At 51.0% G+C, this 11,253-nt stretch overlaps 5 protein-coding genes across 5 annotated transcripts, besides 6 other annotated features; all 5 read left to right on the top strand.

The window, feature by feature from the left end:
* Positions 1-11,253: part of a sequence feature (heterozygous, Esmeraldo-like haplotype) that runs on past the window's edge.
* On the top strand, positions 611-1,237 carry Tc00.1047053509267.110 (hypothetical protein, conserved; the record flags this gene model as incomplete). Its single annotated transcript, XM_807364.1, has 1 exon — positions 611-1,237. One exon carries the CDS (start codon positions 611-613, stop codon positions 1,235-1,237), a length of 627 nt encoding a protein of 208 aa, XP_812457.1.
* Positions 1,271-1,293: a microsatellite.
* Positions 1,357-1,437: a microsatellite.
* Positions 2,078-2,109: a microsatellite.
* Positions 2,141-2,202: a sequence feature (A-rich).
* On the top strand, positions 2,211-4,148 carry Tc00.1047053509267.100 (methionyl-tRNA formyltransferase, putative; the record flags this gene model as incomplete). Its single annotated transcript, XM_807363.1, has 1 exon — positions 2,211-4,148. One exon carries the CDS (start codon positions 2,211-2,213, stop codon positions 4,146-4,148), a length of 1,938 nt encoding a protein of 645 aa, XP_812456.1.
* Tc00.1047053509267.90 (ATP-dependent RNA helicase, putative) lies at positions 4,335-6,491 on the top strand (the record flags this gene model as incomplete). Its single annotated transcript, XM_807362.1, has 1 exon — positions 4,335-6,491. One exon carries the CDS (start codon positions 4,335-4,337, stop codon positions 6,489-6,491), a length of 2,157 nt encoding a protein of 718 aa, XP_812455.1.
* Positions 6,833-7,909, top strand: Tc00.1047053509267.80 (uncharacterized protein; the record flags this gene model as incomplete). The annotated part of the gene is made up of 1 exon (XM_807361.1): positions 6,833-7,909. The coding sequence occupies one exon, from the start codon at positions 6,833-6,835 to the stop codon at positions 7,907-7,909; it is 1,077 nt and encodes a 358-aa protein (XP_812454.1).
* Tc00.1047053509267.70 (uncharacterized protein) lies at positions 8,165-11,131 on the top strand (the record flags this gene model as incomplete). The annotated part of the gene is made up of 1 exon (XM_807360.1): positions 8,165-11,131. The coding sequence occupies one exon, from the start codon at positions 8,165-8,167 to the stop codon at positions 11,129-11,131; it is 2,967 nt and encodes a 988-aa protein (XP_812453.1).
* Positions 11,178-11,223: a sequence feature (A-rich).

Raw genomic sequence — 11,253 nt, 5'->3', positions numbered from 1 at the left:
ATTTGATCTTGTTTCGAGGTTTAATGCTTGCTTCTGCAAATTTTTCTGATTTGAGGGAGGCGACGGAGCCTGTAAAGGCGGAAACTGACAGTGGCTGGAATGATGATGATTTTGATGAAGACGAAATGCAGTTTTCAAATGTATGCGGTGCAAATTTAGCTTCATCCACGTCTGTGGGAAGGTTACAAATGGAGGAGACTGATGACGATGAATGGGGAGACTGGTGAGCTTGCTGTTGTTGGCTTTTTGTTCGTGTTGGTGGTTTTATTAATGTTTTCAGAAGTTCCAATTGTGTGCAGTATCATGTGTTTTTTTTTTTGTTGTTGCCCGTTTCATCGTCCCCTTTTTTTTTGGGGAAGGGGGTTCTGTTCGTCTTGTGCGCATGTGTTTTTGGCCCTTATTAACCGCGTTTTTTTTTATTGTTGCATGTTTGGGTGGAGGGTGGCCAGCGTTCCATTCGCTTTTGCGTTTGCGACGTTGGGGTTTTTACTCCTTTTGCGTTTTATTTATTTATTTTTCTTGTTTGACTTCTTTTGGCATTTGTATTTTCTCCCCCCTCCCTGCAAAGTGAAAGCAACAGCTTCCCAATCTTTTTTTCTTTGTGCACAGGATGTCCGCTGAGTCGCTGCCATCGGATGAATCAGAGGCTCATCAGCAGCCGCAGCCGCAGAAGAAGAGTACGGACATAAAGAAGAATCCAGCGAACTCGTATTATTATTGGCATGGTCACGAGAAGGAGCGTGCCAAGGTGGGGGATGTGGCGCCAATGCCTACGCCGCAGCTGGTGAAGAGGTCGGAGGCTTGCGAAGCCCCCGCCATCGCTGCCACAACTTCTCTCGTCACGAAGTACAGCTGGTGTGACGCGGAGAACGCTGTTACCGTCTACGTGGACACGAAGGTTGAGGGACAGGAGTCGTTGGCGGACGGGACGCTGCAAGTGGAATTTAAGAAGCGAACATTGAGCCTCTCTTATGTGGCAAACGTGGTGTCGTCCAAGGCGACTCCGTTGCAGCGTAAGAAACAACTTCTGTTGCACCTGTCAAAATCCATCAATGTGGATAAAAGCGAATATAAGGTGAAGGAGCCGAGTGGCCAAGTTGTTTTGCGCCTTGTGAAGGAAAAGCCCTCGACATGGTGGGAGTTGGTGAAAAAAAATGCGGGTTCTGGTGATGACAGTGAGGAGGACTCCGAGGCTGCGGAAGAGGGGGGAGTTTCACAGAACGATGTTCCTGCGTAAAAAATGCCATTGCCCAAGTGCATTTCTGCTTGATTTTTTTTCTTTTTTTTTTTTTTCATGTACGGGTTTTCATTTGCACGATGGCAGCTATGCTGCTTATGTGCACGGACTAAATAATAATTATTATTATTACTATTATTACTATTATTATTATTATTATTATTATTATTATTATTATTATTATTATTACTATTATTATTCTCACTGGAAATAATTACCTGTATCTCCTTTCTTTCTTCTTGCATGTGCATGGACTCTTTTAGAGGCGTATTTTTCATTTGATCAGCATCTCCTGGATGACAGCTGTGCCACCCTCACACCCCCACTTTTTTTTCTTCACTTGTCCTTTTGTTTTTATTGTGAAGTTTATTGACGCAGGCGCTTTCACATCTTTCTTTTGATTTTATGGACGGTATGGGCAGACGATAGTCACACACGATGTCGAATGAAAAGCTCATGTGGGTTGGGTCTCGGAAGCGAGAGGGCCAGTTATTACACACGGACGGAAGGAAAACAACTGGTGGTGGTGGCGAGGGGGCTAAAAGGGGGATGATAAGAGATCTTTTTTTTTTTGCGTGTATTCATTTGCCGGAAGCCAACAAACAAAATGGCCTTCAATATGGCAGCAACGTGTTGTCGCGACGTCATGCAGCCATTTGACCGCGGCAGTGTTGTCGTTATGTGTTTGCGGGAGGAGCTGGCGCTTAAGCTTCTGGCGGGATAATGCGATGACGCCATTGGAGAAGGGGCGGCGCGGTATTAATCGCACAGGCAACTGACTCCCCGCCCCTTCTCCATGTGCACTGTATGTATTCCTCCTAAGGTGTGAGACTGGGGCACTTTTTTTCTTGTTTTTTTTCTTTTTTCTTTTTAGTCTTGTAGTTTTGCTGGAAGGGGTAGGGCTTTTTTTTTTTTTTTTTTTTACCTTGGGCTCTCCCTTCCTTTTTTTTTTTTTTTTCTTTTTTATCACAGAATGCAGGATCGATGCCATCAAAGTTTGTCTCTGCACGTGCAGCGCTGCTTGCTGAAGCACTGTCCAAGCATGGCGTTAGGCCGTCTTCCACTGGTGCGGCGATGCGGTTTTGCGCCACACTGCTGCAGTTTTGTTTCCCTCCGGCACTGCTACACAACTCCCGTCACTGCTGCGACAGGCAGCAGGGGTGAAAGCAAAAGTGCTTGCCATGCGGCTGAGAGTGGCGTGCCCAAAACTCCATCGATCATTTTCTTTGGTGGGGACATTGTTTCGCTTGTCGCACTCAAAATGCTGCGTGAGCAGCTGGAATGCATTTGGGCAGCAGAAGCCACTACCACCCCCAATGTGGGATCAAGTCCTGCCGGCAAACCATGCCTGACGAAGACTGCCGAGGGAAAACAGCAGTTGGTTGTGGTGTGTCCTTTTTTGCCTGCTGATCCCAGTGACATTTTTCAACATCACCACCGACAATACCCTGTAGCGCGCTACTGTGTCGAGCACGCCATACCACTGTTACCAGTTGACCACCCAACATCGCTGGCACGGAGTGGGACGTTGCGGCATATTCTTTGCCCTTGGAATGCAGGTGAGCAGAGCACTGGTGCGGCGAAGGATAAGAAGGGAGAGGCGGAAGGTGAATACATCTTGGGCCAGCCATTGGAGGCATTTGACGTCGCTGTCGTGGTGTCTTTTCGTTATTTTCTTCCAAAGAAGTTATTGGAGCGGCTGCCGCGCACTGTTAATCTCCATCCATCGCTGCTTCCTCGTTATAGGGGAGCGAGCCCTATTTTTGCCCCGCTGCTTCGTGGTGATGATGCGGGTGGGACGAGTCTCATCAAACTATCGCTAGATCGGCCACTGATGGATTCAGGAGACATTCTATGGCAGCAGTCTGTGCCGATTCCACATGACATGACGATCCGTGAGTATCTTCCTCTTGTAACAAAGCTGGGAGCTACAGGACTGTGTGAATGTCTTTTTGGCGAACCCTCTGCATCGGTGCCAGCTCCGGACTTGCACAGGGTGGGGAGCGCGGCTGATGCGGTCACTGAGGCTTCGGTAACTCGGGCTTGTGACTGGCCCCGAACCTTTGATGCCCGCTGGGCTTCCGCGTGGCCACAGAATTATGATGTACACTTTACGCGGGACCCATACCACGCCCCGGTCCTCACGAAGGACAGGGTCATTATTCGTTGGCACGCCATGACAGCAGAGGAGGCGTACGGGACATGGCGGGCCTTTGTGGGTGGTGAATACCACACCCCAACTGTTAACGCCACACTCGACAAGGGCGCAACACCTGTGCGGGAGCAGTTGCTGGAGAGGTTGCGGACTCGAGCGGCACGAGAGATGAAAAAGAAAAGTCGTATTCATCAGCAATGTGATGATGGGGTAGCAACGATCAGAGGCACAGACGAACGGGAGAGTGATTTGGGGAGTCTTTTGGAAAGGGTCGGTGCGACGAAAGAAAAGTTTGTGGGGACGGAGAAGCCGGAGGTGATGACGTCGACGGCGGAAGTTTTCCACCACCACCACCCTTTCCAACAACATCTTCTTGTCGGTTGCACTTTTACAGATGCTTTGCATCCGAGAGACATCCCCACTGCCGTTGTACAAGAGCTGCAACAGCTGGAAGAGGGAAGGGTTGCTGTGAGAGTACAGGCCGGGTCCCAAGAACATCAACAGCAGCAGCAACATTGCGTGGATGTTCGTATTGAACCTGGCAGTGCATATTTCCCGAGGAAAGTGGAGGATATGTGTGCGGTGAAATGTCGTGAGGGATGGTTTGTATGGAGGGCCGCGGCATTGAAGGGGTCTACCGCACAGTCGGCGGGTTTACTTCGTAAAGGCATGGCAATGAAAACTGGCGTGCTGTATACTGCCATATTCGTGGAAAGTGCCACCGGAGAGAAGGAGCGTCCTGCTGTGCGGGGATAACAATATATACATATAAGTATGAATTATAGGCGTGATATAGCGTCTTTTTTTTTCCTGTTTGTGTGTGCGAGTTGTATGCGGTTTATGTTTCTACTGTCACTGGTATGGCTTTTCAAGGCCTACTCTTTTTTTGTTTACACTTTAGGTGCTTTTTTTTACAGGAGGAAAAGGAAGGCTTAATTAGTAATGGGTATTAAAGGTAGAAGGAAACGGCTCCGTGAACGAGAGCTGAGGGCGGATGCACAAGACTCTCAGCATGACGAGATGGGGAATGTGGGTTACCATGGTAACGGTGAAGATGCTGACGGCGGAAGTGAAGACGTTGCGATGATGGCTGATGGTGTCTTGCAGCCTCCTATGGATTATAACGGCGGGTTGCGCATGAAAAAGACGGAATTTTTTAACATGCAGGATATGGAGTACCTGGATCGCATTGCGGAGGAGCACGCCAATCGCCGCACCAGCCACATGCGCAAAAGACGGCGGGAAGAAGATGTTGAGGCCGCTATAGCCCAAACAGAGGAATTGATGCAGCACCACTACGAAACGGAGGATGCACTGCAAGCTCTTTTTAAGCGGCCCAGCAGCGGTGAGATGAAAGGGGGCGAGGAGGGATTGCTTGAACGGCGTCGGCGGGTGGGCAGAGGCGCACGCTTTGGACATCCTCTTATTGGCATTGATCCACAGATTGTACGGGGACTGGAGGCGGAAGGCTTTTATCGTATGACGACCATTCAAGAGCGGGTAATTCCATACGCCTTGGAGGGTTATGATCTCCTCGGGCAGGCAAAGACGGGGTCTGGAAAGACACTTGCCTTCTGCGTTCCTGTTCTGCATGCGACTCTCAACCTTCTTCATAAGCGGCCCAACGCAACGTATACTCTGCTACTCGCTCCTACAAAGGAATTGTGCGTACAGACGCACGATGTATTGAAGAGTATTTGCCAGCACATCTCCAATGACGTTGCCGCATTCTCCGTGCAGCTCATTACGGGAGGGACAAAATTAACCGAGGAGCGTCGACTGTTAGTGGCGGGTGCTTCGATTGTTGTGGGGACTCCCGGCCGCGTTCACGATCACGTGCAACACTGCGCTCAGTGGAATCTTGGGCGGCTTCGTTTTCTCGTTCTTGATGAGGCCGATCGAATGTTGGCGGACGGGTTTCAAAGGGATCTTGACGCGATTGTGCAACGCCTTCCGAAGTCCCGTCAAACATTTCTCTTCTCTGCAACCAACTCAAAGTCCGTTCGTGAACTCGCACGGCTGTCGCTTTACCGCACTCCACTTTTTATCGCGACCACTGGCAATGCTCCCATCCCAGTGCAGATGAAAACTGAGCATGGGACAAGCGATGCCACCGCGATGAATCCCGTTTCTTTTCCGCCGTACAACTCCTACGCGGACCCGTTCAGTGACTGTGAGGGGGAAGAGGTATCCACGTCGAGGGAGTCGAGTTCGAAGCCACACCACATGGGAGGAGATGCAGAGCCCATCCCTAGCACGTTGCGTCAATTCTGCCACATTACGCCCGTTAATAAGCGGTTGATTTGTCTCTATGTTTTTGTAAAGCGGATAGCTCGCACCTCAAAGGCGATGGTCTTCTGTTCTACCATTGCCAGTACAACATTCCACTTCCAAATGATGGGTTCTGTTGGGTTTCACAACGAGGTGATGATGCTCCATGGTCACATGAAACACCGTCAGCGTGTGGCTGCCTTCAAGGTTTTCAATGAATGGAAGACGGGCGTGCTGTTCTGCACAGATGTGGCCGCCCGTGGCCTTGACATTCCAAACGTGGAGTGGATTTTACAATATGACCCTCCGCTCGATCCCACCGAGTACATTCACCGCATCGGCCGGACGGCACGCGCAGGCAGTGTCGGTAACGCTCTACTCTTCCTCGCACCAGAGGAGGCAGGTTTTGTTCGCTACCTTTCCAAGTTTGACATTACGCTGGAGAAGTACCCGATGCCGGCGAAGATTCCACCCATTCAGATGAAGTTGGAACAAGTGCTGCAGCTGGATCCTATCGTAGCAAAGAGCGCCGTCAGTGCCTACAGGGCACACGTTGGTGCGTACATGAACCATCTGTTGAGGGAGACATTTAACATCCAGCGGCTCAACTTGGCGGAGCTTGCCCGATGTTTTGCCCTCACTTCTTTGCCGAGTGTATCACTGCCGAAAAATACTGCGGAGGGGAAGAGGCAGGAGTACGTCAAGGGCAAACTCAAGTCACTGAATCGCCGTCGGCTTGAGGCGAAAAAGTACTATGAGGCGCAGAAAACGAAGACTCAGTGGACGCCCGATGGCCATTTTGTTGGGGCGGTTCCACCGAAGTTTTAATACGCACGTTCCGATGTGCTCCCTCCGCTCGTTTAAACTGCTTGTATAATGGGAGAAGTGAGAGACCTTGGGCAGGCCACCCCACCGTCATTTTTTTTTGTTGTAATGTACGGCATCTTCACTTTCTCTTCTATTCAACATGTGTGCGCCCACCCCCAAATGAATTTTTTAAGCTTGGTGAATACGGTGCATGCTTTCCTTTTCGTGATATTTATTTATTTGAGAACTTTTACACCTTCTTGTCTCCCTTTTTTATTGCTGTCGTTTTCCTTTTGTTTGTTTGCTTTTCTCTTACTGGTGACGGAGGTCAATTAGGAGATATCACAGAGACCGCATGGTTGATGGCACTTGTGTTTGCTGGGGCAAACTTTTCACCGATGCGGTGCGGTATTGTAGGCCGCGAGATGAGAGGTGACGAGAGCGCCGATGATTTATACCTTCCAGTAGAGTTTTTGGATGACACACAGACAGTTTCTTCCTCGCCGCGAAAGGAGGACGGGCCCTGCGAGACGCATGTCACCGACTGTATCTGCCCAGGGAGTATTGTATTCACACGCGTAGGAATTACCCTGTCCCTTGTACTTACTCCCCATAGAAATCGTGTCAGTGAAGGGACGAAAATCGACGACACGGTGCCACGAGAAGTGGTTGTTTTCAGTGACATCATTGATGTGGTGACGGGGTTTTGCCGGTGGGTATCTGCCTCAACGCAACAGACACTGTGGTACTCTTTGGAGCTGCTGGGCGGCGCACACTGTGTCATCTTTAGGCCAGACGAAACACGCGTTGCACCACCTCACGTCGGAAATGGCACTGGCGGGGAAATGGCACTGGAGGGGACTCTTCCGCCGTGGGTGCGCCGCATCACGGCCGCCACTGAACAAAACGTTGAAACGGTTCTCTGGTCAGGCAGTGATGACGACACTGCCATGGAGGTTAACGACACGCCACGCTCTACCTTTTCTTGGAGGAGGCTACAGGTGGTGGACACTAATGGGCAAGTGGGAAGTTCTCAAGGTGTTTTAAAGAGAAACATGGGAATTGATGCGGTAGAGTGGGAGATGCAACGGCAAAACTGCTTTTATGATGCTTTTTCCGCGCACATGTCTTTATTGCGTGAAGAAACTATGGCATGGGAAGACATCCTTTTGAAGTGGGCATCACCACTTGTACGCATGACAACATCATTATTACCGGCAGCTATAGCAGCGGAGAGTTTGGGTTCCGCCACCATTGCGCAAACATCGCTGAGTCTACGTGGCTTGACAGCAACGCAAGATGAGTCACAAGTAAGTGGGGAATATGGAATGGACATCACAAATGAAGTGATGCAGCTGTTGGCAAAGGAAGAAAAGGTGGCACGGATGAAGTTTGCAAAGTACACAGCAGCCGTGCGGAAAGGTGGCTGCGGAAACTAAATGCCTACATATTTCTAAGGAATAACACATATATGCATCGATATCTATTCTTTTTTTTTTGCTTCCTTGTTTTTTTGTGTTTTTGATTGACTTTGCGTCGTTCCCAACGGCACTGGCGCTCATCTTTCTTTACGCTTTTTCTCATCAGCAAGCTGGAAGGCTGCTGCGAGTATTGTAGGAAAATAGTGAGGAGTACAAGGGGCTGAGGAGGAAGGACGTATTTATTTAGTTTAACGTCTTGTGTGCACAGAAGAAATGGGGGATGACGAAAGTCGGAGGCGGGACATCTTGGCGCGCATTGGCGCATCCATACGGGACGCTCAGTACGCTCTGACTGTTAACTCCCCGAGGCGAGTACAAAATGCGGTTTCGGAGACTCAAATGGCCATTATCGCCCTCTCCGAGTATCTCGCGCTTCCCAACGGCATTCCCAAGGCCGCTGCGGTGGCAAAGCGCATCGCCAAGGTACTGGGTTCCGTCATATCGCTGCTGCGTCACAGTGACAGTGGGGCGGGGAGCACCACGCAGTGTGAAATTGAGCCTGCCGACAAACCCCCAAGTCATGAGAGTTCTTTTCCGAACCTTTTTGACGAAGACTCAGACGTTCACGAGCTTTTGCAGCTGCGGGAAAAATTGGCCAGCACGCAGGAAGAGCGTGACAGTTTTGTGGCGCTTCTGCGCGACGCCCAGCAAGAAGTTGCGTCTCTCAAGGAGTCCGTAGCGGACCCAACGCACGGGTTATCACTGCATACGGTGGAAATCGAACGTGTAAATAGCGAGAACAAGGCACTAAAAGAGCTCCTTCAGGAAGAAATACTCAAGTCGAAGGCGTTGGCGGAAACCGTAAGGGAGTCCAACGAGAAACTACAGAAAATAAGTCACGAAAATGCCACCACTCAGGCATTGTTAGAGCAACACCGCAGGGAACTAAAGGAAAAGGAACAAGAAATTGCAGCCAACGTACGAGCGGCGTCGAAGGCAGCTATCATGAATCCGAAACCAATTGACAACGAAGAAATCGAGGCACTCCAAATTCAAGTCAAACTGATGCGTCAGGCACTAAGGGAGTGCATTAATAATTCCAGTGCTGCGGAAATTAAAGCGGGCAAAAAAACTTTGGTTGATATCGAAAACGAACACCAAGACCAGCTAATGGCAATGAAAATCACACTAGAAACGCAGTGCAAGAGGGAAAACAATTACACCCAACAAATTGACGATCTCAAAAATTTTATAGAAGAAATAGAAAAAGATCTCGAACGTGAGCGGCTCCGTGCGGAGGACGCGGAACGCTGTGCGCACGACACTGCTGGCACAGTGGAGCAGCGCCACCGTGAGCAGCTGGCCACGCTGGAAGCCGCCCTGGAGCAGCAGCGGGCACAGCATGCCAGCGAGGTGGACGATCTTCGCGTGGCACTGGAGCACGAGCGGCAGCGTGCGGAGGACGCGGAACGCTGTGCGCACGACACTGCTGGCACAGTGGAGCAGCGCCACCGTGAGCAGCTGGCCACGCTGGAAGCCGCCCTGGAGCAGCAGCGGGCACAGCATGCCAGCGAGGTGGACGATCTTCGCGTGGCATTGGAGCACGAGCGGCAGCGTGCGGAGGACGCGGAACGCTGTGCGCACGACACTGCTGGCACAGTGGAGCAGCGCCACCGTGAGCAGCTGGCCACGCTGGAAGCCGCCCTGGAGCAGCAGCGGGCACAGCATGCCAGCGAGGTGGACGATCTTCGCGTGGCATTGGAGCACGAGCGGCAGCGTGCGGAGGACGCGGAACGCTGTGCGCACAACACTCCTGGCACAGTGGAGCAGCGCCACCGTGAGCAGCTGGCCACGCTGGAAGCCGCCCTGGAGCAGCAGCGGGCACAGCATGCCAGCGAGGTGGACGATCTTCGCGTGGCATTGGAGCGCGAGCGGCAGCGTGCGGAGGAACGTGTTGTTGTTGTAGAAAAACAGTTGGAGGATGCCGTTATGTTTTATCGTGGAGAGGTAGAGAAGGTGAAATCGCTTTTTGCTGCAGATCGTGGTCGTATGAATGATAAGTTGTCTAGCGTTTCGCGGTTTTTGGATGAGGCAACGAAAGAGGCTGATGGGCTTAGGAATAAGGTAAAGATTTTTGAGGAGGAGAATAGGCAGTTGCGTTTGAAATGTGAGGGTACGAGAGATGCCTTGACGGAGTCTGAGGTTGCGCTTCGTGAGGAGAGACGATCGTTGATGGGTGAAGTTTCGTTATTGCGGTCTCGCTGCCTTGCCTTGGAGCAGGAAGTGGCAGCTGCGGTGGAACTGTCAAGCGAGAGGGCGGAGTCAGTAAATAGACTTATGCAGCAGCTTGCGGAGGCGAAGTCGATGGTAGCTAACTCTCTGCATTCAGATAGTGCGAAGATTGCGGGGACTTCAGTGAGCCTGGAAGAGTGGGTACACTTTCTGCGTGGTGTTGTTGTAGCGGATTTAAAGCGAGCGGCACGGGGGGTGGTAGTGGTTAATGAGGAAACTCAAGACATTGTGAATCTCGCGCGGGATCTTCGCAGCGTCATTGATCATACCGCTGGTCTTTCCGTCCAGGTGACGAGGCGTCAGAGGCAGTTGACACAAATTCTGAACGTGGTGGCGGCAAAGCAATGTGTGGCCTTGCGAAAAATCCAGCAGTGCCTGTTGGGATCCGTTTCCTTGCAGGAAACGGATGCCGCCATCCTGGAGGCCTGCCTTCTTTTGTTTAACGACGTTGAGAGTGCTCTAAGTGAGGTGGCGGAACCAGAATTAAAAGATGCTGACAAGTCTGCGTCACTGACGCCAGTGAAAGATGAGCGGGATGCGCTGCTGCAACGTACCCTCCGTCGAGCACGGAATCGCGTCAATGAAAACACGTCTTCGCCCTTGAGTAGCCATGGTGTGCAACCGGTGTTGGGGTCGATGATAACACCCGTTAAAACGAGAGGGACTTCTTCGGGTATGCGGCCATCTAGCGAGAGGAAGTTTCTTTCCTCCCCTGAAGGAGGGCATACGTCGGTGTCGAGAACAAAGGCTTCGCCGCACAACTCGCGAGGGCCACCGGAGCACCTGTCAAGGATGGATGTCGGCCAATGCTCTGAAGATCCTTTTGATTACGCTGTGGCCACGCTTTCGGCGCAAGAAAAGCAGTATGATCGAAGACAGCATTCCATGCCTCCAAGGCGATGGCTGACGCCCGGAAAGAAGGGCAGCTCCACACGAGCTGGTCTATGAAGCTGATAAACTGAGCAAAGGTTTACCCAGTGGGTTTTTAAACCCCTTTTTTTCTTTTTTCTTTTTTGCGTGTTTGTTTATTTCTTTTGTTTGCAATGAATTTTTCCATTGCATGAGTGTTT

The sequence above is a fragment of the Trypanosoma cruzi genome, genomic scaffold (assembly GCF_000209065.1).
Source record: "Trypanosoma cruzi strain CL Brener 1047053512217 genomic scaffold, whole genome shotgun sequence".
Classification (NCBI taxonomy): Eukaryota; Euglenozoa; class Kinetoplastea; order Trypanosomatida; family Trypanosomatidae; genus Trypanosoma; species Trypanosoma cruzi.
Note: the sequence above shows the minus strand (reverse complement) of the source record. Positions and strands in the feature narration are given on the sequence as shown.